Source organism: Podospora pseudoanserina (assembly GCF_035222485.1).
Source record: "Podospora pseudoanserina strain CBS 124.78 chromosome 7 map unlocalized CBS124.78p_7.2, whole genome shotgun sequence".
Lineage (NCBI taxonomy): Eukaryota > Fungi > Ascomycota > Sordariomycetes > Sordariales > Podosporaceae > Podospora > Podospora pseudoanserina.
Window position 1 is genome coordinate 1185951 of NW_026946672.1, and position 24466 is coordinate 1210416.

Genomic DNA, 24466 nt, shown 5'->3' on the forward strand with positions numbered 1-24466 from the left:
AAAGATCACAAGTGAGATATGCAGTTCGCATTTTGACGAAGATAAATACAAATACTACGAAGGAAGTGTCTTACGGTTCATTATATGCTTATGCTCAAGATAGCAGAGTCTCACAACAAAGCCCCGTAGCATCGTCATCAACGTTGGCTTCTACAAGCCCGGTTTATGACCGTGGGCTCCGAATTGTGTTGATTGTATTGTCTTCCCAGGCTTCAGCCGATTGTCTAGATCTATATCAAGGGATGCTCGGACGCTAGGCTGATACAACTTAGAGGAAAGACCCTTGATAAAGCCCGCGTCCTAGGAGAAACATACAGTGACAGCGGAAGGACATCGTGGCTGCAACCTGTTGTCCCTTGCAGGGCTTTCATGTACTCTCCCAACAGCAACTTTTGATCTTCTGATACAGCATGTCTACGAGTGAAGTATAAATAAAGTATCAAAGCCATTGTCTTTCTCTGATAGATATGCAACCTCTCCCAATCATCGCATCCAGGCAGCTACATGTAGGCCTCATCAACCAACAGTCCTCGTACTACTCTCATGATCACATCTGCAACTCATGGTCCTCAAGAGGCCTCTCACTGAACTACATCTATACACACCTCCTAGCCCCTTCTAGAAGCCCTTACCGATCATCCTAGTGCCATCACAATCTCTTGCTCAGATCACGGGAGCAACCTTCATCACTTTTTCCTCCGTGGTGCCTCCCGTAGTCCTATCCACACCTCGGATCACCACACGGACACTTTTCCCTCTTCCAGCCCACCCCTTAATCTCTATCCGTCGCCCTTAGCTTCAACAAGCCTTCTTGACAATCCACCTCCCCACCAACAATGCCCATCGATGATGTGATCTCCGCCCTCTTTTCTCTCCCCACTGTTTCCAACCTCCTCATCCTGATGAATCCACAAGCCTAACAACGCACAACCCCTGCCAAGAATCAACCGTTCTTTTCAGCCTCGGAAATTGAGCCGAAAGAAGCATTCTGTTCAAGCGCTACTCTTTTTAGCGTGGACGTGTTGCTGACTTGCGCTAATCCGTAAAGATATGGTCAGCTTCATGCGTTTCTTTTGACTTGTACAAAGTCAATGCTGGCAAAAAAAAAAAGACATGGATGAGGCATTGACAATGAGGGAAATCTTCTCCCATCTTTGCCATGTGCTTCCATGCAGGCTGATTTTGAGATTCATGCGTGCTTTTTTGCCATTCTTGGGTGGCAACAACGGAGGAACTTTGTCAAGTTGGGTACCGTCAACGGCATCGGTATATCGGAGCATCAAGTTACAGCAACGACGACCGAGTCTAGACTCCCTCGCCCGGCCTCATCGGCGCTCCGGGGAGGCGGATATCGCCGGTTTCTTGTCAACCATCGTCACCAACGGTCCGAGCGGTCTGATGACACCACGGTCTTCCCTGTGGGAAATCCTACCTGTCGAATGAAGCCTGGGGATTTCCCTCCAGGGTCTCTACTACCTGTCCCCCTTCTTCTTTTGGGCGGCTTCAAGTTTCAGATGTTGGTAGATCGTAGAGTTCATCCAGCCCTGCCGAGGAATGGGGCACAAGTAAACACCTTCCAACAAGGTGATCCCAACAAGCTTGTCCCAGGAAGAGATGCTCCCGTGATCGTAGAAAAACCAGAACAAAATTCTCAACCCATCTTTCGCCTCCCCCGTGTAGACGTCTCCTTCCTCATGATGTCAGTCCTCGCCATAGTATCCTGACAGCCCTTTCATCATCCGATACCATGACTACACCGACCCCCCCCCCCCTCATCAACAATGCCCTCCCTCCTGCTGTCAAGTTTCGAAATGTTCTTCTCCCGCCCGCCGCCGCCGCCGCCGCCGAATGGTGGAGTGCTCCGCTCTTCTTTTCGAACCCCGGGTGATCCCAGCTTCTTGTCATCCGTGCCAACCCTCCCACCCCTGCTCCATGTGTATACCCCCGGCTGCCCAGAAGCGGACGTACCTACCAGGTGCAAAATGCTACGCTTTGAACATCATCAACCAAAATTTTGCGCACGGTGTTCAGGTACGCGCGCCCGAATGCTCCTTCATACATGTGAGCACACTGCTGCGGGTTCCCGAGGGGTCGGAATAGGGGCTCGCGCGGCGGACGGGTGGACGGACGCGTTCAGAAGGTGTTCCTTTTCAGCGGGGAAGGCCAGCCAAGAAAGGGGGAAAAGGCAGAAGAGAAAAGAAGAAGAAGCTGAACTTGAACCAAGACCGTCTCATCACGGGGTCATATGTCACGAGGAGTGATGTGGTCACGTCTCCGATGCCGAATGCGAAGAAGTTTGTTGGCAGCAACAGCAGATCGGGTTGATGGATACGGAGTATGACCACCACCGCGCGCCCGACCTAACCGGCGAAAAGAAACAAACAAGGAGCCCCGGTGAAAGATCTACCGTCGTAGTAGGTTGCTGGCCATCGCGAGAAAAGAAAGATGCCTCCTGAATCGTGAATGTCGCAGCCCTGTGAGACGAGTGCAACCTCTCCTCAACTGCCGTTTCTTCCGTTTTCGTCTTTGATCATGACACCCAGCCTCCCCGAGTTGGCGATAGCTAGCAAAAAGGCTATCAGCCGACCCGTAGTTGAACTCCTCGCCAGTTGCTGTACCGAGATCGGGAATGTGATTTCCCAGCTTTGCCTTGCTTTCCCAATCTATCTCAAACCCGGCGAGAAACAACCTTAACCCAGGCAGGGCGTCATAGACAATAGTTTTCTGTCTCTTGAAACCCAGGCGTCAAGACATCATTGATCTCTAATGTAAGCTTCCACCCTCCCTTCTGCTCAACAACAATCCTTTGTCTTTCATTTCCCTTCCTCTTCCCACTCATGATGTGGTGACCATTGTACGAAACCCACAAGCCAGTCCAGACCAGAACGACCTTCCAGAAGAACCTCTGACAATCTCTTGGCCCTGTTTCATCTTATTCCCCCCTGCCAACCCCTGACAAAAAGAGCGACCCACCAGCAGTCAACGGCGCTTGTTTCGAACAAGGTGCATCCACGCGAGGGGGAGGGGGGGGGGAGGTCCACAACGAAAAACCTCCGCCAGACTGAATTGGGGAAGAATCCATTGTCTGTGAAGAAGACGACGACGACGAAGAAGAAGAAGAAGAAGAGGTCCGAGCAACAACATCCATCTCCACGCATCACCAGTTCAGCTTGTTGGAAGTGTTGATGATGAGAAGGTTACAATGTGATATGATGCGATACGCCGTTCCTGCGTAAGGTCACATTCAGCACCCTCCCCCCCTTCTTCCCCGGCCTACAGATCCCCCGTACCAATGCGTTTAATGTTGCCTTTTTGTCTTTTCTCGCTGGTTCTCAGTACAACCCCTCCATCGAAAACCAAGCGGTCAAGTCAACCTGCTCTGCCGAGGGCGACATTGACAATGACGACGAAGACAACCTGCATTCAGGAACACCAATCACACCCGCAGCTCATCAACAGCCGCTGGATTTGAATGTCAATGTTTCAGCAAGAAAACCCGTGCAACCTCAACCCCCCTTTTCTTGCTTTTGTGTTTCAGATCCCTCGCTTTCTCTCTCTTTGAGAAAATCCTCATATTCGGATGAACTGTGGTTGTTTTCTGGCGGGATGTTTCGACACTGAGGTTTGGACTCAACCCCGCCGACAAAACATTACTGTTTTCCCCACACAACGCCCGAAAGACTCCGAGTTTGAAAGTCTTGTGTGTCTGTTGATAAGATAACCCCCCAAAGCTGAATGGGGAAAAGCATGGCGTATGCTGGGCCGTTCGCTCGCCTATTGTTAGCAACAACGGGCGGGAGCTGATGGCCGCTCTGCAAGACCGCCTACATTTCTCGCTCTTCCATAATCACCCCCATCTCTCATCAGGCGCTGGATGGAGAAAACAGTCATCTCGTGGCTTCGCAAAAAGACAAGTTCCGAGGCTCGGCGGGTATGTAGGTACGCATGAGTGCACATAAGATCTCCTCCTGCATGGGAAAAAAAAGGAAAGGGGGGAGGAAGATCCATCCCACCATGGCTGTCCTGTACCTGCATAGCGCTCGGGAGGAGGCGGGAGGGCGCGGAAATCAGGAGTTGAGAGGTGGTGCACTTTTCACCAGTGTTCTTACCGCCCAGCCAGTGCAGTACCAGCCAAACCCGATGATGTCGTTTTGCTGTACGACCTGTGTCCATCACAGCGGGAAAAGGCAACCGCCCCACCTACCCAACCAAGTCCAGGTTTTTTGTGAGAAACTGAACGGCGGGATCTGAACAACTTTGATAGGTAGTTAGAAAAGGAAGCTGTGTTATGGGCACACACTCTCGGTCTGCGGCCAGTTCTCTCGACCTTGCCCTATTCTTGGCCACAAGGAACGAATCGACCAAGCAGGTCACAGCCCAGCAGGCCAGGCACAGCGGCACCGCCCACGCCAACGGGAAGACGGCCCAAAGGACGAAAGTTGTTGAACAACACAACCGGAGAATTTCCAACCACTAGAGGGAGCTCCCGCTATTCTGAGGAGACCAATCACAAGCCTGAAGAGCTAGACAGCTCTAGGTCGATCAGCATCAGCGCGGGGAAAAAAAAGAACAAAAAGACCCAAGCGCGGGCCCCTCTCCTCCAACCGCTCAACACCTGGCTAATCAGCGGTTTTTGTCGCCAGCTGGCTGGCTGGCTGGCTAGATGACGAATGCTCTGTAGTGTAGGTAGGCATGACCATTGTTTATGCTTGAATCTTGTGGTGTGGTCCACTGGCAATTGCTAGGCTAGCACCGGCAAGGTATTCCGTAGCAGAAGCTCAGCCTGTTTTTCTCCTTTTCTTTCCACTTTTGTGGAAGAGAGAGAGTTCTGAAACACACACAAGAGATGCGCGAAGCTACTCGTTTTTCGGGGGTTCCCCATCCCATGGTCTTTACATACCCAGCCCTACCCCCGCATAGAGAGGTGTGTACTCCGTAGGGATCGCATCACACCACCAACTCACTCTCAGGCACCAAAAAGAGAAGTTGTTCTTTGTGTAGGACAGAAAAAGAGAATACTGAAAGCCTTCTCATGCCCGTTGAGCCTTGCCCGCTCGGCAGGTTTGTCCGCCGCCTACGGACGGAAGTATCAAGCCTCTGTTACACTTGTGGCCAGAAAAGATACGAGCTTGTTTCTGTCTGTCTGTTTACTTGGTGAGAAAGACGCCGCCCCAGGCAAGAGGAACTGAACAGGGAGGCCAGAGAGTTAATTGGCGGGCTTTGCGGACATAATCCATGGTTCTCAGAAACCTATGCGCCACCGTGGCGGCTACGCAACTTCCACAGAGCAAGCAGGGTGCTGGTTCGACAAAGGGCTGCAAACACTTTCCAGTTGCTTGGATGAGCCGGTGTTAGATCCCCGACGGTTGTTGAATAATCTGTTATGCTTGCCATGTTGTGATTGCTGACTGGTGGTTCGTCCTTGTCCTCGAACGCCGTTATGGATCTCAACACCAGGGAGGCAAACTGCGTGCTTGATATGGCAGTCTTGGTAGAAATCCGAAGAGCAGCAGCAGCCAAGAGCCCTTCCCTACAAGACAACACACCCAAGCCTGACGTCTTGAAGTTGATCAGGCCTTCTGTCCACGACACGGCCGTGTGAACACACCTTGGGGGGCTCAGCTGTTAAAGCATACCGGTCATCCGAGCTGTACAGGCTCACCTGCCTCCTGGGGCAGCGATACGTGCGTACCGACAGAACAGTCAGTTGAACAGCTGCGCCGTTGAAATAGAAGTTCTTGACACAGCTAGCCCTCTTGTTTCAGAATATGCCGGTCATGGTGATCAAGCGGACCACTCCATCCCACCGCTCGTTTTTAGTTGCTGTGTAGAGAGGCACGACCTATATTGTTCACCCCACATTTTAACACGACGAATGTCACCTCACCACTGCACGATACATTGGGGTCAGCAAAGCCCCCCAGCCTTCCAATCTGGGTGTGCGTCTTCCAAGAGCGGTCCGACAGAGAACCGCCAGCATTCGTACTTGGCGATATACCCAGGGGGAACCAGGGATTGCCGGCGGGGGTCTCGATCGAAAACAAGGACTTCTGCCGCCGGGAAGGATGAAGTAAAGTGTAAGCCGAGCGAGCTCGGTGAGGCGCCTCCAGACCGCGTGCTCGGAATATCGATCGGTGGCAGACCATTGCCATGCCCATGGTGTGTGTGGTCGGAAAAAGGCACCCTACAGCTTTGACAGCTCCGACAGCGATGCCGTGTCTGTATTCGTACACTCAGCAATGATGCGGGATGGATGGATGGCCTTCCCGCAATGATAACTTGCCGGAGCACGACCGAGCCCTCCATCTTTTTTGTCACCAAGGAGTCCCGTGTTCGGCAAGGTGCGTGTGTGCATTTTTGGCAGCGCGCTGCTGGACAGACGGCTGGAAGGACTGTGAGGCTGACGGCTATTGTGGAGGATGTGTGTGGTGATGCGCTGACCACGCGGAGGGGGTGAATCGATACATCAACTGGCAGCGGCAGTCAAGCACCTGGAAGAAGGGCGTTTGCCAGCAGCTAGCGGCGCACCGTTCTGCGTTGGTGCCAAGCAGAGAACCCCGGCACGGCGACTGTGAGTTATTTCTGAAGCATGTTTCAGAAGTGACCAGGTGGGATTCAAAGACTGTGGCTGGGCACTGCCCCTCTGGCCCTCCTGCAGAACCAGGGGGAGGGGGGGGAGGGGAAAGCGCGTCCGTCTGCGGCACGAATTCGTAAACCGCTCTCCAGTTGGGTTGGATATCACGGAGGAGCTGGTCTGTCTTGTCCTGCGGGGTGGTGTAAAGTTGATGACTTGGACAGGATAAGGTATCTCGACGTTGACTTGTCTTGGCGGTGAGGCGGGCGGCGTCGGGCTGGTGAACATCAAGGAAGATGAAAAGTCATGATCATGACGAGTTTCCCAGTTGCCACAACCGAGTGTTGGTGTGGAAAAGAAGGTGTTCCGTCACACCGGCCCCTTTTCGGTGCGTAACTCCATCAGACTCTTGCTGAGATGGATGCCCATCAGGTCTTTGTCTTATTATTAGCCTGGGAAAGCGCAGTGGTGTGTAGCCGTTTCTGCCAAATATTCGTGATATCAGAGCTGCCGGCAAGCGAAACAAAGGACGACAATGTCCATGTGAGGCGTTCCTGATGTGGATTGAGCGCTGAGAGAGAGGGCGATTCAGATGCAAATGATATGATTCAAGCTGTAATTCATCACGCTTCCATTTCCCTCGCCGCCTTTGCCGTATGAGCGCTGACTGTCGTGCAGATGTGTACAGTAAGGTAACAACAGTGGAGGTCCAACAAGTCGTCGGAATAATACCGAGCAACCCATGTCGAGGGCTGGGTAGCATCGTAATTAGCTGGGTATTTTTATGAACAGCAATTTGAAGGTCGGGCTAGGTCCAGATGGGCGAGCGACTCAGGCCCGCTGACAAGACAGCCTCGGCTCTGTGGCTCTGTGGCTCTCTCTCTTTCGCGCTCCCACAACCCGCAGCGCCATCCCGCATCCCGCATCCCGCAGCTCATGATGGCCAGTGCTTCTTGCTCTGGAGGAACACAAGAAATCCACGGCGACAAAGGATTGGCTCGAGATCCAACAGATCGGGCGCCACAAGAGATCGAGACAGCAGCTGCCCAATGCCCAATTACAGAGTCATGGAAGTTATGGGTTCTTCAACGGCCACTCAAGACATCCTGAAAGACAAGAAGAAGAAGAGAGATCCGAGATCTACATCCCTAGCAATGAGCTTACCTTACCTGCCAAAAATATGTACGTACATATGATCGGTCGATAAGAGGCTGGTTGCCACTTTGAGCCCAGAACGACAGCCATGCTGAAGACTGCGCTCACGCCACCAGCATCATTTCCCAATGCTGCACCGGTGTGGCTTGTTTTGGTCCCGGTCGTGCTTATGAAGACAGGTGTAGGAACAACAACAACAACAACAACAACGGCTGCTTAGTGGACTCCGTAGCTGCGGTTGAGCACGCGCTGGCTGACAACTCTCGAGCCCCCCTCTCTGTTCGGATCCCATCAACAACAAACATGAAGGGCTGCATCTCGGCCGGAGTCAGTGAGGGTCAGGGACGGCGAGTTGACAGTCTGGCAAATGCCAGGAAGCCGAACGCAGGCAGATGGCCCTGAGCTCGCAGGGCATGGACTTCCCGGCCACGACCCTGGCAACATTCATCGTGGGACCCGGTTTTCCAACAAGGGGCAGCCTATCAACACACGAGCCCTCGAGTCGCCCACCTTTTTCTTGGCCTGATCTCGCTGAACCTCTGTTTACTAGAATCACGCCTCCCCGCCTCTCCTCCCACCAACACCCGCCGCCTCTTCCATCCCACCAGCTCTTGACCTTTTGGTGAGCCCGCGCCCGAGCCTGCTTGATGGGTGCTGTGCTGTGCGGTCCATTGCTGGCCTGGCTGCCCGGTGGTGGTGGTGGTGGTGGTGGACTCCCGCTCTCACTCCCACTTCCCCTTTGGGCAGTCCATGCCCAGGTGGATCCATGGGGTGCCAGGACAAGGAAGGGAAGGCAAAGGCAAGGGAAGACAGAGGCAGAGCAGGGTTGTCTGTCTGTTGCTCACTCTCTCCCATTTCGTAGAGTCCACCCGGGGCCCCGCTACTGCAGCTGCTTGCCATTGGCACTTGGGCCCGTACCACACTGCGCATTTTAGCACCCTTTTCTCCCCTTGCCTGCGAGCCCACGCACCGATTGGCAGGCACTGCACCGGGTCCCCCCCAAGCGAGCAAAGTGATTAAACCCCCAGGGTCGCCCGCTCCCCTCCCCTCCGGCCCTCTCTCGCGATCTTTTTTCCAAGACTCTTTTTTTCCACATCCTCCCCCCGCTCCCTTTTTCTTTTCCCCTTCTCTGGACAGTATCGCGGGAGCTTCCTTTTCCCTTTTCCCACTCTGTCTCCTGTCTACTTTATGCTTGGCTAGTCTTACCAGACCTGTCCAACGAACCACTCACATCTGTCTACACGTCCAGTCGCTCGCCCCCGTCTGATTCCCTTCGAGAGACCCCAGAGGTAATCGACCTGCTCCGGACATCAGACATTCCGCGTCGCAGCCCCCCGCCCATCGCCATCGCGCACACCCGCACCCGATAGCCGCCGATATTCTTGGGGATCTTTTGATTGGTTTCGTTTCGATAAACCACCCATTGTTTCCGAAGCCGTTGCCCTTCCGCTTAGGCCCGGCAAGCGTACGGCACCTCGATCCGCGAACAGCAAGCAAGCAAGCAAGCACCTCAAGCGAGGGGAATTGGGTTGGAATTATCCATCGTGTAGAAGAATTTCCTATGTCACGGGCTGGCCTCGGGAACCATCACATCTTTAAAATCACCACGGCATCGCACCTCGAAGGCAGCGCCTGAATTCGACCTGCGCCGGCATCATCATCATCATCATCATCATCACACGCATATACATATTATCGCGCCGACGGCCAAGCCAGTATCGTTTCTTTCCCTCTTCATCCGGGCACCCCCTGTTCGCAAAGCAACTGTGTTGTTCTTAGTCGACAGGCTTCCCACCCAAAATGTATTCACAGCAAAACGCGGCCATGCCCGCACCCCAAAAACCAGAGACCTTCATGTTGAGCTCGGAAGCTCAGCAAGCTCTCCCACAGGATGCTCAGGTAGCTCTGCAGCAAGTTGATAACCGTGAGTGGTGATCCCGGATCAGCGCATCTGTCGCGCCACAAGCACTGACACAGTCTGCAGTTAAATACTTTCTTATTTCTGCGCCAGTTGACTGGCAAGCCGACCAGTACATTCGCCGCTTTCTTCTCCCAACGGGCGAGTACGTCTCCTGCGTTCTCTGGAACAACCTTTTCCACATCTCCGGCACCGATATCGTAAGATGTCTCTCGTTCCGCTTCCAGGCCTTTGGTCGTCCAGTAAAGAACTCCAAGAAGTTCGAGGAAGGCATCTTCTCGGATCTGCGAAATCTCAAGTCGGGAACCGATGCCTCGCTCGAGGAGCCCAAGAGCCCCTTTTTGGACTTTCTCTACAAGAACAACTGCATCAGGACACAAAAGAAGCAAAAGGTCTTTTACTGGTACAGCGTTCCCCACGACAGGCTTTTCCTCGATGCTCTCGAAAGAGACCTCAAGAGGGAAAAGATGGGCCAGGAAGCCACCACCGTCGCCGTCAGCGAGCCCGCGCTCTCGTTCCAGTACGACTCGTCGCAGTCGCTCTATGAGCAGCTCACCAAGGCTCAGCAGGCCAACTCTTCGTCTTTCAGCAACGCCCAGCAAGTTTCTTTTTCTCAGTCCCAGTCCACCTCGCCAGTAATGCGCGCCATGGACTCGATGCCACCGCCACAGATGATCCCTCAGTCGATGGCCCCTTTGGCGGATGGGATGGACGCCATGGTCCCGTACGGAGCGATGACGATGGCGCCCTCGATGGCCCCCCAGCCAATGATTAAGCGCGAGCCTGAGTATCCCCGTGCTCAGTACAACCAGAACGGTGTCCCAATTGCCCAGACCCACCAAAGGCACGCTTCCATGCCCGCGTACGGTTTGGAGTACTCTCCTGCGCCCTCATTTGTGTCTTCTCACTTTGAGGACTACAGCCAAAGGGGCATCTCCTTCGAGCCCTTGACGCCTCCTCAGCAGGCTCTCGGTATTCCCAACGAGCCCGCTTACATTGCCAACGAGGAGACCGGTCTCTACAGCGCTATCCCCGACCACATGAATGTTGGGCTCAACGGCATGATGCAGCTCCCACCCTCAAACCTCGCTGGGCCATCGTTCTCTCGCCCGTACGCTGCGAACAACAGCTTCTCTGTGATCGAAGGATCGCCGACATACAAGCAGAGGAGACGGCGTTCATCCATTCCACCATCCCTGTCGGCCACCACTGCTGCGATTGCGACAGCGACCGCTGCCCATCGTCCTTCGGATTTGCGGAGATCCGTCTCTGCGTCCGTCGGTCCCGTTGCTGAGGGTGACGAGTCTGCGAATAACTCCCCACCGGGCTTGACCTACAGCAACTCTGCTATCTCTCTCAACAGCCAACATCACAGGGAAATGCTCGAAATGTCTCGCCACGGTACTCCCTTGTCGACAGTTGAGGGCAGCCCTGCGCTCAACCCCGTCAACCTTCAGCAAGATTTCTCGCCACTCAACGGTGATGAGCTCGGCCCTCTGAACGAAAGACCAATGATGCAGGGTGCTCCCGGTGTCGTGCGCAGAGCCCGCTCTGCCACGGTCATGGAGCTCGGCCCCTATCCCCAAAAGTCTCACTCCTGCCCCATTCCCACATGCGGTCGTCTCTTCAAGAGATTAGAGCACCTCAAACGGTAAGACAGTGTTTTTTTTTCTCAACATATCAGCGATGCAAAACCTCCCGTTGCGTTATCTAACCAAACAAACCTTCCAGACACGTGAGAACCCACACACAAGAAAGACCCTACATCTGCCCTTACTGCAGCAAAGCATTCTCCAGATCAGACAACCTAGCACAGTATGCCCCCGTTCTTTCCTTCATGTATTTTTTCCTTTGTCAGTGGACAAGTGGGAAGAGCAGCAGCAAGTTGTGCAAGTGGCATACCAATACATGGAAAGATGGCCGAAGGACACATTTCACAGCACAAGCCTCCACGCCGACCACACTCACCAGGGGTATTTTGAAGCATGGACTAACAACATGTCTCTCTGCAGGCACAAGCGCACTCATGATCGCGGTGACGGTGTTGATGGCAACTTCAGCTTGTCCGGCGAGGAGGAGGAGCAGTACTCTGGCGAGGACCAACTCGAGTCTCTCGATGACGCGTCGCCAACCTCGGAAAACGGCTACGTCGCCGGTTCCCTCGACTCGGCTCTTCACAACCACCAAAACCAAAACGCCATGCCACCATCGAGCGGGCCCAACATGCACCAAGCGCCACAGCAATACAACAGCCTTCAGACTCTCAGCATGCCCATGACGATAAGCCACCCTCAGGCCATCAACGCCGGCGGTATGATGTAAATTTTTGATGTGAAACTGTGTGGGATAGTGCTGTACAAAACATAAGGGTCAGGGATGGAACTAGGAGTATTTGGAAGACTTTCTTGGCAGAAGAGCGGCATGATGGATCTTTTTTTTTTTTTTTGAATCGGCGGGACATTTTTTTTCTTCACCATCTTCTTATCCGCACTTGTTTGCTGTCGGAGCCCATTTACAACCCACCTTGGCATTTTCTTCTTTTTTTTTATCATTTTTTACATCATCTTTGCAAGGGAAGATCTTTCTTGGACACCGAAAAAGAGCGGTGTATCTTTTTTTTATCAATTTTGTTTACAATTTTTTTTTGTTTTGGTCAAAAACCTTTTCACATTGATGATTGCAATCGACTGTTGATGCATTCACGAAGAATAGAGATGGGTGGTGGATTCTGGAAGGAATTTTATAGGGAGGAGGGTTTTTAGGAAGGAGGGAGGGAAACAACAATGGAAGGCAGAACGAGGCACACGCAAAACAAATAACACACACAACTGAACTAACATTTATGTATATATATTGGAAGAGAGAGAGAGAGATTTGTTTTGTGGCTGTCTTGTCTGTTTTTTCCTCTTTGTTTTTTCTCTTTTTTTCTTCTGGTTTGGTTTGGGTGTCTTTGTGTTGTTCTTTTGGTGTGTGAGGGAACTGGAGTTGAAAAATACCAGATGATGTCAGGAGAGTTGAGGAGTGGGGTGGGAGGCAGTTGAATTGGAATGATGATTTGAAGTAGACTTTCTTGCTCGAGTGAGTGACTTTAGTGGATGCGATATGCTTTCTGGGTGTTTACAATACCACCAAGCTCCCGATGCGAGGTAGGATTGCACAGAGAATTTTGGAGGAGACGATCTTTGCAACGAGGCATCGGTATGTAACACGGTACATATCGATGTCGCTTCTGACTAGGCATCTTGAGGTGTAACATCTCACAGTAACACACATATCTTCCATGTCAAAGTGACACATCAAAAACCTATATCACGGTGTCCCGATAACTCCCAACATGGGTGGACGTTTCCACAAACCCATGATGATCAACTTGCAAAGTATCAACATCCATGTTTGGACAACAACCATCTGTATTAAGCGACCCCCAAGACCTATTCTACAGACCATATGATCTACACGCCCCAACCCAACCCAACCCAATCAACTACCGACGGCATAACACCACAAGATCTTGAGATGGCCCATCCTGCCCACCAGCCCTCATGACCACCAAGGCCAAAGTCCGACCAGCTGGGTAGAACAGCCGGTCCCTGGCGGCCGCTACAGGCACAACCCCAACGGGGAAATGTTCTAGATCCCTTCCCCCCCCCTGTGGGCCCGTGCCCGTCGTTCGTCGACCTCCTGGCTGGGGACATGGCCGCTGCAACAGTCAACCTGCACAACATCCCCCCTCCCTCCCGTGAACCAAAACCCAATCTGCTCAACCCCGAGTTCCAGTCCTTGCCCGCTTGCTTGTTGCTACACCCAAGACAACAAATCCCCCTTCGAACCTGAGCCACATCATATCCCCTCTCCTCTCCCCAACCCTAGCCCCCTTTCCATCCACAAATGCTGTGCCAGTAAGGGTATGGGTACGGTGTCAGGACTCAGGTTCGGGGTCGGGATATTGAACCTCTGTACAAACTATAAGCAGGCATCCCCGAGGCCCAGCTCCAAAAACATGTTTTGAAACAGGTCGGCCAAGGGGGGTGGGAAATGTCTGTTTCAAAATAGCAATCCAGATCTGAGTGCCGCCAAAGTGCATGCTTATCTCAGATAAGCCTTTCGAGAGTCTGGGTAGTATCCCCTTGCGGGGAGAGGGATACTTGCAGGATCAAAGTTGCCGTGCCCGTGAGATCCCATCAACCAACCCCAATCCAGATTCTCTTCCTTCGGGATGCAAATAACCCTGAGAGAGAGAGAGAGAGAGAGAGAGAGAGAAAGAAATCATCTCCTCCCCCCTCTCCCACCCCGTCCTCCTCCCCTCCTCGCAGGACCGGGTCTATTCAACACCTCCGCCTCCCTTGCACTAATCCTCAGCGTGGCCCCCTTCATCCTCCCCACCCCCGGTGCTCCCACCTCCCTTGGCTCCCCTCTCCCACCACCTCTCCTCCCCCTCGACGGTTTGCTCTTCTTCACCTCCCTCTCCAGCACAATCCCATTCTCCTTTGCCTCTTTTCTCCGTTTGGCCTCCTTCGCCGCGGCATGGCTCACAATCCCCTTCCTCATCGCCATGGGCATCTTAGCCTGACCCAAGATGCTGTCCTTGGCCCCCAGCGCCTGGAATCTCATATCGGTAGTCTTCTTCGCGGTGCGCCCGGCGGCGAAGGCGCGCGTGTTGGCGGCGGTTTCTGCGGCGGCGCTGGACTGCCAGTGGGAGGCGTTGCCGCCGGCGGCGGAGAGGATGTGGGACTCGGCGATGAGGCGCTGGAGGGCGAGATCGTTCGCCAGAAAGGCGGCGCTGTCTTCGGCTTGGGACTCGTCGGCCTTTTTCTTTTTTGGGTTGGGGGTGTCGGACTGTGCCGCAGATGTGTGGCTTGGTGGACGGGAGGACTATTTTACCTCGTTGGTTAGTATTTGTGTAGTGAAGTGAATTGACAAAAGACGTACGAGGTAGGCTTTGAGCTCTTTTTTGCTCATGAGGGAGGTTATCGCGGTTGAGGAAGGGTTTTGGCTGTAGTCGACCACCTCTACGACGTGGGATTCTCCTTTTTCTTGCGAGTCTGCTACGCCTCTGGTTAGCACTTGGTGGTCTTGCCAAATGCGATTGTGACAGGTCGGCGTACCGTCTTCCTCTTCCTCTTCGCTAGAGACACCATCCCAGGATTCGGCATCGGATTCGTCGCTGCCAAAGTCACTGTCGTCTTCTTCTTCTTCTTCGTCATCCTCATCCTCATCGCGGGCCTGTCTCTTGGATGGTGGAGCGGCGCATGGGGCGATGCCAGCGGGCATCTTGAATCGAGCCTCGAAGTGCCGTCTGAGGGCTTCTTGGGCGTCCACCACGTCCTCTTCGGCGGGAGGCGCCTTTCGTTTTCCTAGTGTGCTTGGCATTTTTGCGACTGAGATTTGTGAGGTGCGTGTTGGTGGTGAATTGCAAGGTGGGATGGGAGCTCTTGACCAAAAATTTCGGGGAGCTTTGCGGTAGCAGAACCTCGATGGCTTTCCTTATCTTATCTGTTACCATCTTTCGTACCATTTGCGTAAATTCCACATTAACCACCGCAAATTGGATGAAATACCGCGTATTCACATCACCCCTCCGACAATTGCTCACCCACTCCCTCATCGTTTACTCACTCACTCACACTCAAAAGCTACCCCGCCAAAACATTCACTCACCCACCCACCCCCTTTTTCACCCCCTATTCCTCCCTCACCACCAACATGACCCGTTTCCGCCCCTGCATAGACCTCCACTCAGGCCAAGTCAAACAAATCGTCGGCGGCACCCTCGACTCCAAAACCACCTCCCTCCTCACCAACTTTATCTCCCCCCACCCCCCATCTTACTTCTCCAAGCTCTACAAAGAAAATGACCTCCACGGCGCCCACGTCATCATGCTCGGGCCCGGCAACCGCACAGCAGCCATCGAGTCTCTAGCCGCCTGGCCCAACAACCTCCAAATCGGCGGCGGCATCAACGAGACCAACGCCCAGGAGTGGATCAACCTCGGAGCCTCAAAAGTGATCATCACATCCTACCTGTTTCCCAACGGGGCTTTCTCCCAGGAGAGACTAGACAAAGTCCTTGTTGCGCTTGGTGGGGACAAGGAGAAGCTGGTGATTGATCTGAGCTGCAGGAGGAAGGGCGAGGATAGGTGGTTTGTTGCCATGGATAAGTGGCAGACAATCACAGATATGGAGGTTTGTGAAGGTGAGTCTTTCTTCTCCATTTTTTCGGTACTGAAAAGGCGCGGAAGGAACAATGGCAAACTGACGGTGAGAAAAACAGAATCTATCAGACAGCTCGAGCCGTATTGCTCAGAGTTCCTCATCCACGCTGCCGACAACGAAGGCCTGCAGCGTGGCATTGACGAAAAGCTGGTGGAAAACCTGGCCAGGTGGTGCAGTATCCCCGTTACATACGCTGGCGGCGGTAGGAATCTGGATGATCTGGAGATGGTCAAGAAGCTCAGCAACGGGAAAGTGGACCTAACAATCGGCAGCGCCCTGGATTGCTTCGGCGGGAGCGGTGTCACGCTGCAAGAGTGCGTTGAATGGAATAAAAAGCAGTAACAATGATGCAACAAGTGAAAAAAATAAAAGAAGGGCATATTGTTCCCAATGCGTATTTTTGGCGCTAACAATGGACTTGAATAACTATTAACACTGTCCAACACGATCAAAGACTCTTGAGCTCCTTCTCCATAGTCTTCAGCTGCTCCCTAACCTTGGGGCAATAGTGCTTCTTCAAGAGCTCCCCTTCCCAGATCGTCGTGGCAAATGGATTGGTACCTTCGACCGTCTCAGCCAGAGGCTTAAATGTGCCGTCCATTTTCCTCTCTTCAGTATTCCAGAGCGCGTTGACCTTCCTGTTATGTGTGTGCACCACCTCCCCCAAAAGCCCAAGCATCGCCTGACACGACTTCTCCGGCAGCTGCAAAGCCATCGTCATGAGCTGCTTGGTGAAGGCGGCCAGACGGAGAGGCGGTACGGACCTGATGTTCCAGGGCGGAAGAAGCACACCGCTCAGGCAGCGCATGAGTAGGACTGTGGTCGTCTGCACGTTGATCCTGGTGTCCTTGCGATTACCTGCTGACTCGTCGTTCGGGTCAGAGAGATGGAGGGACTTGGCACCCAGCTCCAGATCAGGATTCACCGATAGGGGGAGAAGACCACGGTAAAGATGTGTGATAAAGTAGGAAAGGTCGAGGTGCAGGTCGGTGCGAGCGTTGTGGGCATCCTGGCCCTCGAGGAGCGCAAATGCTGTGATGGTGCACAGCAGGGATTCTCTGCTGGTGTCGCGGATGACTTCTTCCTCGTCGCCGTCCTCCGCCATCTGTTCATCCTCGTTTTCTTCCTCGGGCATCTCGCTGTAACGAATGAGCTGTTTCAGAGCTTCAAGAAGATCGCCAAAGAAATCCTGGTTGATGAGGTGAGCATATTGGGCCAACCCTTCCAGAACAGCTCCCATAAGGTGTGGCACCCGCTCTTTCAGAACTCTGAAATAGGTCGCGAAAACCATCTTCAGGGTTTCTGATTGCATCTTCTCTCTTTCTTCATGGCTGACCGCGGCATCTGCGTGAGCCATGACCTTTTCGGCTTCCTTTTGCTCCTTCATAAGCTTGCGTTCCTTCTTCGTCCGGAACTGCTTCTTCTGCTTGAGCTTCTTCCCGTTATACCCATCAGTGGGCCGATCGGCCCTATCTTGCGAGGCCTTGCCTGCAAACTCGCCCAGAAGGCGAAGGTGAAGGAATGTGTTGAGTACACTCTCATCAACGCGATATTCCTTGGCCCTCATCATCTTGCTGAGCAGAGACACAGCTTCCATGGATGCGTTTCCCTCCTCGTCCTCCTTGAAAAGAGTCTCGAGAGTCTCTCTACACTTGACAAAATCAGCATCAACCTTGCGAGTGCTCAGCTTCTTGACCAATATCCTCAGCAGATCGCCCCGAAAGTTGAAATGTGGTACTGAGTTGACTAGAGTGCAGGCGCAGTTGATCGCGATGGTGGAAATAGGCTGGCCGCGAGTGCTCGTTTCGGTTGATGGCGAAGCAGCGAAATAGGCAAGCTTTTTGATATACCCCTGATAACCCGTCACCAACGCCTGCTCGTATGTTCGCAGCCGCCTGACCTCCTTCGATAGCTTCTCACCAGCCTCCTCGGTAGAAGGTCTTATCCGGTAGCCTGGGATGACATCTTTGTACACCGTCATCTGCGTAACCATGCAGATCTTCTTGATGGCCATAATCTGGGAATCGCCAATCCTGGACATCGCCTTGAATGCACCGGGGTATTCTTCGGGGTCTTCGTTCAACTGTGTCGCAACCTTGGCGAGTTCTTCCTGTGCGCGTCGAATCTGCTCCTTCACCGGGATCTGGGGCTCCTCGGGGGCAGCCTCCTCTGCTTTTTTGGGTTCCGCATCTTCGTTGTCCTCGCCCTCGAACCATTCGCTGTCGCTGGCCACAGAAGCGGCATCGTCCTCCTTCACAGTCCAAGTTCCTGCGGCAGTCCGGGAAGGCAGCCTCCCAGCCTCGGCGGCTGCCTTTCTTGCATCCTTCTTCTTGCCTTTCCGGGATCGTTCTTCATAACTTTGTTCGAGATTCCAGTTGGCGGCGGTCTTGAAGAACTGCTTCTGGATTTTGCTGTCGTTTCCGTTCGATCCGTCGGCTGTCTCCCCAATAGGGGAAACTCTTCTCCTCTTGGAGGGGCGTATGCTCAATGTTTCGGCCATCGCGCAAATCTAGACTGGAAGTTGGTGTGCTTTTGTTGAATATGTATGGCAGTGGTGTGTTCCTCCAAGCCTGGAATTTTTTTCTGGACCCTGATGGACGGCAGCTGCATCCCACCAGAGCTAGCCTTATCGGCCGCATACCATTGGCTGAAGCTATCTTATCGGATCCACTTTCCAAAATTTCTAGAGTTCAACTCTCGATTGTTGCGAAAGTCCATGAAACAGAAGCAACGCCGTAATCAACAAGGCGATCGCTGTCGCAACCACTGATAGGAAATCGTGGTAGGCAACAGGCCTTCAATCCGATTACGACCCCCGTCTCCTTGCTTAAGGCACGCCTTAAATTCGCAGTAACAGGCGTCGCAATCGCAGCAACAAGCCTAGGACGAAAAACCAGAGGCCTTCAATTTGCAGTTGAACGTCTTCAAGTTGCATCAACACGCCTACTATTGGCAGTTATAGGCGCTCTTAGATATAATGTCTTCCCTCCTGGAGCAGCTAAAGGCTGTTCAGGCCAACTCCCGCGTCATCCTTGACGGAAAGCTCGCCAAAGCCGCGCATTCAAAGTCCTTGATTTTCGAACCCCAGGCCGCCGCTAGCCAGACCTATGCCGACATCTACAGAGTAGCCCGCGAAGGCTTCGACGAGCTATGTACGATCGACAGTCGATTCAGACCCTTCGCGGCCCATCTTTTCAGCGAAGAAAGTCAGCAGGCCGACCGGACCCAGATGACGGCCGACGAAAACGCTACGCTTGACAGGCGTGTGGAATCATTTCTTCAGCTTGCGGCCGCCCGTCTACAGCTCATGCCCGCTATCAAAGCCATCGAGTGGCTGATTCGAAGATTTAGGTGGGTTTTCTCTTCTCTGCCTCCATGTTATGTATGATCGGGAGCTGACAGTTGAGCCTAGGATCCACGAGTTTAACACCCGGACGCTCATCACCTGTTTCCTTCCATTCCACACCATCCCAGTCTTTGTTACATTGCTCTCGATTCTCCCTAGCAACCTCCCCCACGAGTACCGGTTCTTGGACCCCTATATCCGGTCCTTGACGAACCCACCGATCGAGGTCATCGTTACGCAAGCGACAAACCACCGCGAATTGTTGACCGCGATATCAGAGTATACCCTCGATTTGGGCGACAAAAAGCACGACTATCATGCCGCAACAATGTTATGGTTCAGCGTCATGACGCAGTCTGTAAACGCCATGATCGACAAGGGGCGGTCTGGAAACAAGGCTATCCAGCTTGAGAACACCCAGAAGCTTCTTCAGCAGGTTACTCCAGCGTTGAGCAGAGGCATGATGATGAGACAAAGTCCGGAACTCCAAATGGCGAGTTACATGCCCGTTCTTGTCTTGGCCAGAAAGGGCCGTCTCAACGATGCTGCCCTCGTCGCCTTCATGGACCAACTTGTGGCTGGGTGGCAAAGCAAGACTGTTGATCAGGGTCTTCTCACATTGGCTTGCCTTGCCTATGCCCGCGCTGCAAAACCCGTGACTTCGCGCGTTGCCAAGGCCCTTCTCAAAATCGACGATCTTGTGGGCAAGTTCAAGATGGTCAACCAGACGCAATGTGTGCGCAAGTTGGCCAATGGGACAGCGTTGGCTTTCGTGGATAGATTGTCGAAGAAGGGCAACTTCCGGGCTCTTCAAGGAGTCAAGGCCATCATTTTGGGCGGCTTCCTTGACCAGATGCAAGTGAAGGTCGTCTACAAGTCATTGCTTCTGGCAGCCCACAAGCTCAACGATGAGCTTGACCCACAGGGTACTATTCGCAAGGAGCTGGCTTCCACCCTCGTGAGCCTTGCGCAGCTCAAGGATAAGAATGGCGATGCTATCCGAGCGGCCATAGAGGAGGTCGACTTCAACATTGAGGAGCTTGAGCTCAAGCTTGGGGCAGCTATCCGCCCGAAGTTGACCATCGCTGAGGGATCAGATGATATGATGGAGGGCGTGGAAGTCATGGCAATTGAAGAAAGACCGAGTCTGGATGCCACGCTTCAGCAAGTTGAAAAGCTTCAGCCATCCAAGACCTCTTGCCTGTCTCAGGAATCCGGCGTGTTTAACGACCTCTGCGCGGTATTCTTGTCTGCTGCGATCACGCAAGTCGACCTTGAAAGATTTGATGCTGCCCCTGTTCTCAGCCGTGATCAGGCTCTCAACGATGCTTTTTACTTCAGCTTCTACATGCGGGTTTGGTGTGGCCCGCACCCAGCATTGGCCAAGGTGGTCGCTTTGGAAAGGGTCAAAAACCGCATCAAGGAGAGCGAATCCACCAAAACTGATCTGCAGGCCATTGCTCTTTACGCCGCTGTTGCCTTGGCTGATCCCTCGAAGAAGGTTCGTCGTGCTGCGGCAGATCTGATCGCTGTTCTCAAAGCCACTTTCAAGGCTTCCGAGGATGTTTGGGGCGCGAAGGACCTCTATGGTGCGAGCGGCGTCTCTATGGACTCTGCCGCTTTCAAGTGCCTACTTGATTCCGTTCTTGTTCCATCTTTGGAAGAAGCCGTCACCCATGAGGACCAGATTGGCATCATCATCTCTAGCGCTTTGGAGAACTCTAAACTGGGAGACAAGAAGACGAGACTGGCGATTTTCAAGTTTTTCTGCGCACACATCACAGAAACGCCACTGCTCACCGCCAAGCTCCGTTTGCTGGAGGGCATCAACAAGATCAAGAGCATCTCCGGCACATATAGAACCGAGCTATTGCTTGCTATGCTTCGTTCATGGGCTTCCCTCACCAGCACCGAGGCCGCCGAGCGTGCTGCTTTGGAGTCATTGGACGAGAAGGCACTGGATCTGGCAGCCGTTGGAACTGTTGTTCCAAGCCAGCACGACGGCCTGGATTTGCTTTTCCAGCTTATCAAGGATCCTCAGACAAGACCAACTCTTGTCGTTGCCATCTTCGAGCGCACCGCAAAGATGTGGCCGATCATGAAGTCCCAGGCCAAGTTGTTGACTGCCAACGTCATGCTTGAACTTTCTCAGAGCTCTGGCCAGGATACTGCTGCGGTAGAGGCCGCTAGTTTCTTAAGAAATGTTGACTTGACCACGGATATTCTCCTGGCCTTTGTTGACTCTCTCCAGTACGAAGACACGAGGATGGCGACCGAGGTTCCCGCCAACAAGCGAAGACGTACCAGCACAGCAGTCCAGCCTGTGAGCTCCAACACGATCAGCCCAGAGGTTCAGAAGACTGTCAAGAAGATGAACTTTGTGCTTGAACTCGTCCAGGGTTGCAAGCCTGAGAACCACCCTGAGATGCTCCCCAGTCTGTTCACGACTCTGTCGGACATCCATCATCTTCGCAAGCTGGTGGGCTCCGAGCTTGGATACATGCAAACTCTTGTTCTCAGCAGCATCGGCGCCATGATTCCTGCGTATGACAACAACAAGGACCTGACAATCGATGCTTCTGTTGGCTATGGTGATATCCTGGCTGCCTGCGTGCAAAATTCTTCGAGCACCCAGGTCACGAACGAGGCTCTCTTGGTTGTCGCCAGCCTGGCCCGCACAGCTCCCGATGTTGTGTTGCAGAGCGTTATGCCGATCTTCACCTTCATGGGTAGCTCGGTGCTCAGACAGGCTGACAACTACTCCCAGTCTGTTGTCAAGAAGACTGTTCAGCAGGTTATTCCTCCGCTGATTGCCACTTTCCGCAACAAGGGGCGGAACTTGGTTGCCAGCACCAAGGACCTTTTGGCCAGCTTTGTAACAGCCTACGAACATATCCCTCCCACTCGCAAGCGAGAGATTTTCATTTCGCTCGTTGAGAACCTTGGCCCGGATGACTTTTTGTTTGCTGTCCTTGCCATGTTCGTTGACAGGTACGGAGCTACGGATGAGATGTTCTCCTTCACGTCGTACATTATGAGCTGCTTCTCCGTCGAGATTCAGCTTCACTCTTTGATCAAGTTCTTGGATCTGGTCAGTGACATCTTCAAGCCCAAGCCCGCGCTCTCCAACAGCCTGATTGGCAACGACTCCGACGCGGACAAGACTGCGTTGAAGCAGCTTACCCTCCTCCCCCACCTTCTTTCCAACAGCCGCCTCAAGCAGGAAATCACGGCCTTGGCCGAAAGAGACGACATGGAATCCGTCAAGATTCGGGACTCGTATGCCAAACTCCTGGAGGGTATTCTCTCCATGGCCAGCAATCTCAAGGCCAAGAAGGCCCTCTACAGCCGCTGCGGTGATGCCTTGGCCAAGCTGCTTAGCCTGCTGTCCATTGCCGAGTTCATCAAGAGCGTGGATTCGTTGTTGGAGAGACCGGATATCGGCCTGCGCCGCAAGGTGTTGCAGGCCCTGGAGCTTCGCGTCGACAAGGAAAGTGCGGGCGATCCCAAGTCCCGCGAGGCCCTGCTGGCTTTCTTGCCCCAGTTGACCGCTGTCATCCGGGAGTCGGACGACATGAACTACAAGCACACTGCTGTGACGTGTGTCGACAAGATTTCCGAGAAGTACGGCAAAAAGGACCTGGATGCTGTGGCTGCGGCTGCTCAGACCATAGCAGGGGACCACTGCCTTGGCCAGTCGTCTCAGGCTCTTCGGCTTATGGCACTGTTGTGCTTGGCGTCACTTGTTGATGTTCTTCAAGATGGCATTGTGCCTGTCCTTCCGGTTGCTATTCCCAAGACGCTAGGATACTTGGAGGAGAGCTTGTCGGGTGACAAGCCCAACACTGAGCTGCACAACGCTTCGTATGCCTTTGTGGCTGCGTTGGCTCAGCACATCCCCTACATGATCTCGGGTGCTTCCCTGGATAGGCTCCTGGCTTGCTCCAACGCCTCGGCCGTTGCCGATCTTGACGCCGAGTCTGCTCGTAACCGCTCTCACTGCCTGCAGCTCTTGGCCAAGCTGGTCGACCCCAAGGTCCTCTATACTGCTCTCAACAACAACTGGGCCACCGCCGCCAAGTCTGGTTTCGCCGCCATCACTGAATTCCTCGACATTCTCGGCCTGGCCCTTGACAAGCATGCTCGCCCGGCTGTGACCAAGAACATCAATATCCTCTCTGAAATCTTTACCAAGACGCTTGATCTCAGGAGAGTGGTGGCTACCGGCGAGATCAAGACCGAGCTCAGCGTGGAGCAGCTTGGGCAGATCGACAGCCTCATCATCCAGACCGCCCTCAAGATGATCTACAAGCTTCACGACGCCGTTTTCCGCCCCGTCTTTAGCAAGCTAGTCGAATGGGGCTGGTCTGGTCTCCCCAAGAGTGATACCAGCGGTCGGACATTGAGGTTGGTGAGCTTGTACACCTTCCTCGACGCCTTTTTTGAGGCACTCAAGTCCATCATCACAAACTACGCTTCGTATATCGTCGACAGCGCGAGCAGCATCTTGTCCAGCACCAACTTTGCCAGGGAGAATGAAAAGCTCCTGTGGCAGCGTGTGGTTCGCACTTTGACAACATGCTTCAAGCACGACCAGGACGGCTTCTGGCAGGCGCCTTCACATTACAATGCTGTCGCTCCGGTGTTGGTGGAGCAATTCTTGCATGCCGCCAAATTTGATGCTATGGAAGAGTTGATCCCTGCGGTGGTGGAGCTGGCTGCTGCGGTGGACTCGCAGGAGCATAGGAAGGAGTTGAATACGAGCTTGCTGAAGCACCTCGAGTCGCCGGTGGTGGCGGTGAGGTTGGCGGTGATTAAGTGCCAGCAGGGCTTGACGGAGAGGTTGGAGGAGGAGTGGTTGAGGGGGTTGGCGGAGATGCTGCCAAGGATTAGCGAGCTGCAGGATGATGAGGATGAGGGGGTTGAGAGGGAGAATGCGAGGTGGATTGTGGGGATTGAGGAGAAGCTGGGGGAGAGTTTGGATTCGATGTTGCAGTAGGGGGGTGAAATGGGGGTTGAGAGTGTGGAGTGTTTTGTGAATAGATGGAAAGCGCCGCTGGGTGTTGGTAATAGATTTTTTGAGTGTTGTATCTTTGGTTAAATGTGTTGTGACTGTTTGTATAAGAAGTTTCATCATCAAATATGTGCCCGTGCCACCCCTGCACTATTTGCTACCCCTGAAATGCACTCACCCACCCCAACCCAGCTTGTCCATCAGGGTCCACCACACCTCCCACATCGGCATCAATGTAAACAAAGA

The 24466-nt window shown here is 53.4% G+C and overlaps 5 protein-coding genes across 5 annotated transcripts; 3 read left to right on the plus strand and 2 right to left on the minus strand.

The window, feature by feature from the left end:
• Positions 1-8387: 8387 nt before the first annotated feature.
• MST12 (Transcription factor mst12) lies at positions 8388-12723 on the plus strand. The gene is made up of 4 exons (XM_062949836.1): positions 8388-9653; positions 9714-11298; positions 11379-11462; positions 11660-12723. The coding sequence occupies exons 1-4, from the start codon at positions 9530-9532 to the stop codon at positions 11967-11969; spliced, it is 2103 nt and encodes a 700-aa protein (XP_062796132.1). The 5' UTR covers positions 8388-9529; the 3' UTR covers positions 11970-12723.
• Positions 12724-13686: 963 nt separating this feature from the next.
• On the minus strand, positions 13687-15065 carry FAF1 (pre-rRNA processing and 40S ribosomal subunit assembly). The gene is made up of 3 exons (XM_062949835.1): positions 14753-15065; positions 14577-14692; positions 13687-14519 (listed from the first exon to the last, which is right to left on the minus strand). Exons 1-3 carry the CDS (start codon positions 15015-15017, stop codon positions 13914-13916), a joined length of 987 nt encoding a protein of 328 aa, XP_062796133.1. The 5' UTR covers positions 15018-15065; the 3' UTR covers positions 13687-13913.
• Positions 14857-16306, plus strand: HIS6 (Enzyme that catalyzes the fourth step in the histidine pathway). The gene is made up of 2 exons (XM_062949834.1): positions 14857-15840; positions 15919-16306. The coding sequence occupies exons 1-2, from the start codon at positions 15351-15353 to the stop codon at positions 16200-16202; spliced, it is 774 nt and encodes a 257-aa protein (XP_062796134.1). The 5' UTR covers positions 14857-15350; the 3' UTR covers positions 16203-16306.
• Positions 16307-16308: 2 nt separating this feature from the next.
• On the minus strand, positions 16309-18360 carry QC764_701700 (uncharacterized protein; the record flags this gene model as incomplete). The annotated part of the gene is made up of 1 exon (XM_062949833.1): positions 16309-18360. The coding sequence occupies one exon, from the start codon at positions 18358-18360 to the stop codon at positions 16309-16311; it is 2052 nt and encodes a 683-aa protein (XP_062796135.1).
• A 99-nt stretch (positions 18361-18459) lies between these two features.
• UTP10 (snoRNA-binding rRNA-processing protein utp10) lies at positions 18460-24205 on the plus strand (the record flags this gene model as incomplete). Its single annotated transcript, XM_062949832.1, has 2 exons — positions 18460-19211; positions 19273-24205. The coding sequence occupies exons 1-2, from the start codon at positions 18838-18840 to the stop codon at positions 24203-24205; spliced, it is 5307 nt and encodes a 1768-aa protein (XP_062796136.1). The 5' UTR covers positions 18460-18837.
• Positions 24206-24466: the final 261 nt, after the last annotated feature.

Coding starts and splice junctions, on each gene's coding strand:
- HIS6 (XM_062949834.1), top strand. CDS start 15,351: ATGACCCGTTTCCGCCCCTGCATAGACCTCCACTCAGGCCAAGTCAAA. Junction 15,841..15,918: donor AGATATGGAGGTTTGTGAAG/GTGAGTCTTTCT, acceptor TGAGAAAAACAG/AATCTATCAGACAGCTCGAG.
- FAF1 (XM_062949835.1), bottom strand. CDS start 15,017: ATGCCAAGCACACTAGGAAAACGAAAGGCGCCTCCCGCCGAAGAGGAC. Junction 14,693..14,752: donor CGAAGAGGAAGAGGAAGACG/GTACGCCGACCT, acceptor CCAGAGGCGTAG/CAGACTCGCAAGAAAAAGGA. Junction 14,520..14,576: donor AAGAGCTCAAAGCCTACCTC/GTACGTCTTTTG, acceptor GAGGTAAAATAG/TCCTCCCGTCCACCAAGCCA.
- MST12 (XM_062949836.1), top strand. CDS start 9,530: ATGTATTCACAGCAAAACGCGGCCATGCCCGCACCCCAAAAACCAGAG. Junction 11,299..11,378: donor AGATTAGAGCACCTCAAACG/GTAAGACAGTGT, acceptor CAAACCTTCCAG/ACACGTGAGAACCCACACAC. Junction 11,463..11,659: donor AGATCAGACAACCTAGCACA/GTATGCCCCCGT, acceptor GTCTCTCTGCAG/GCACAAGCGCACTCATGATC.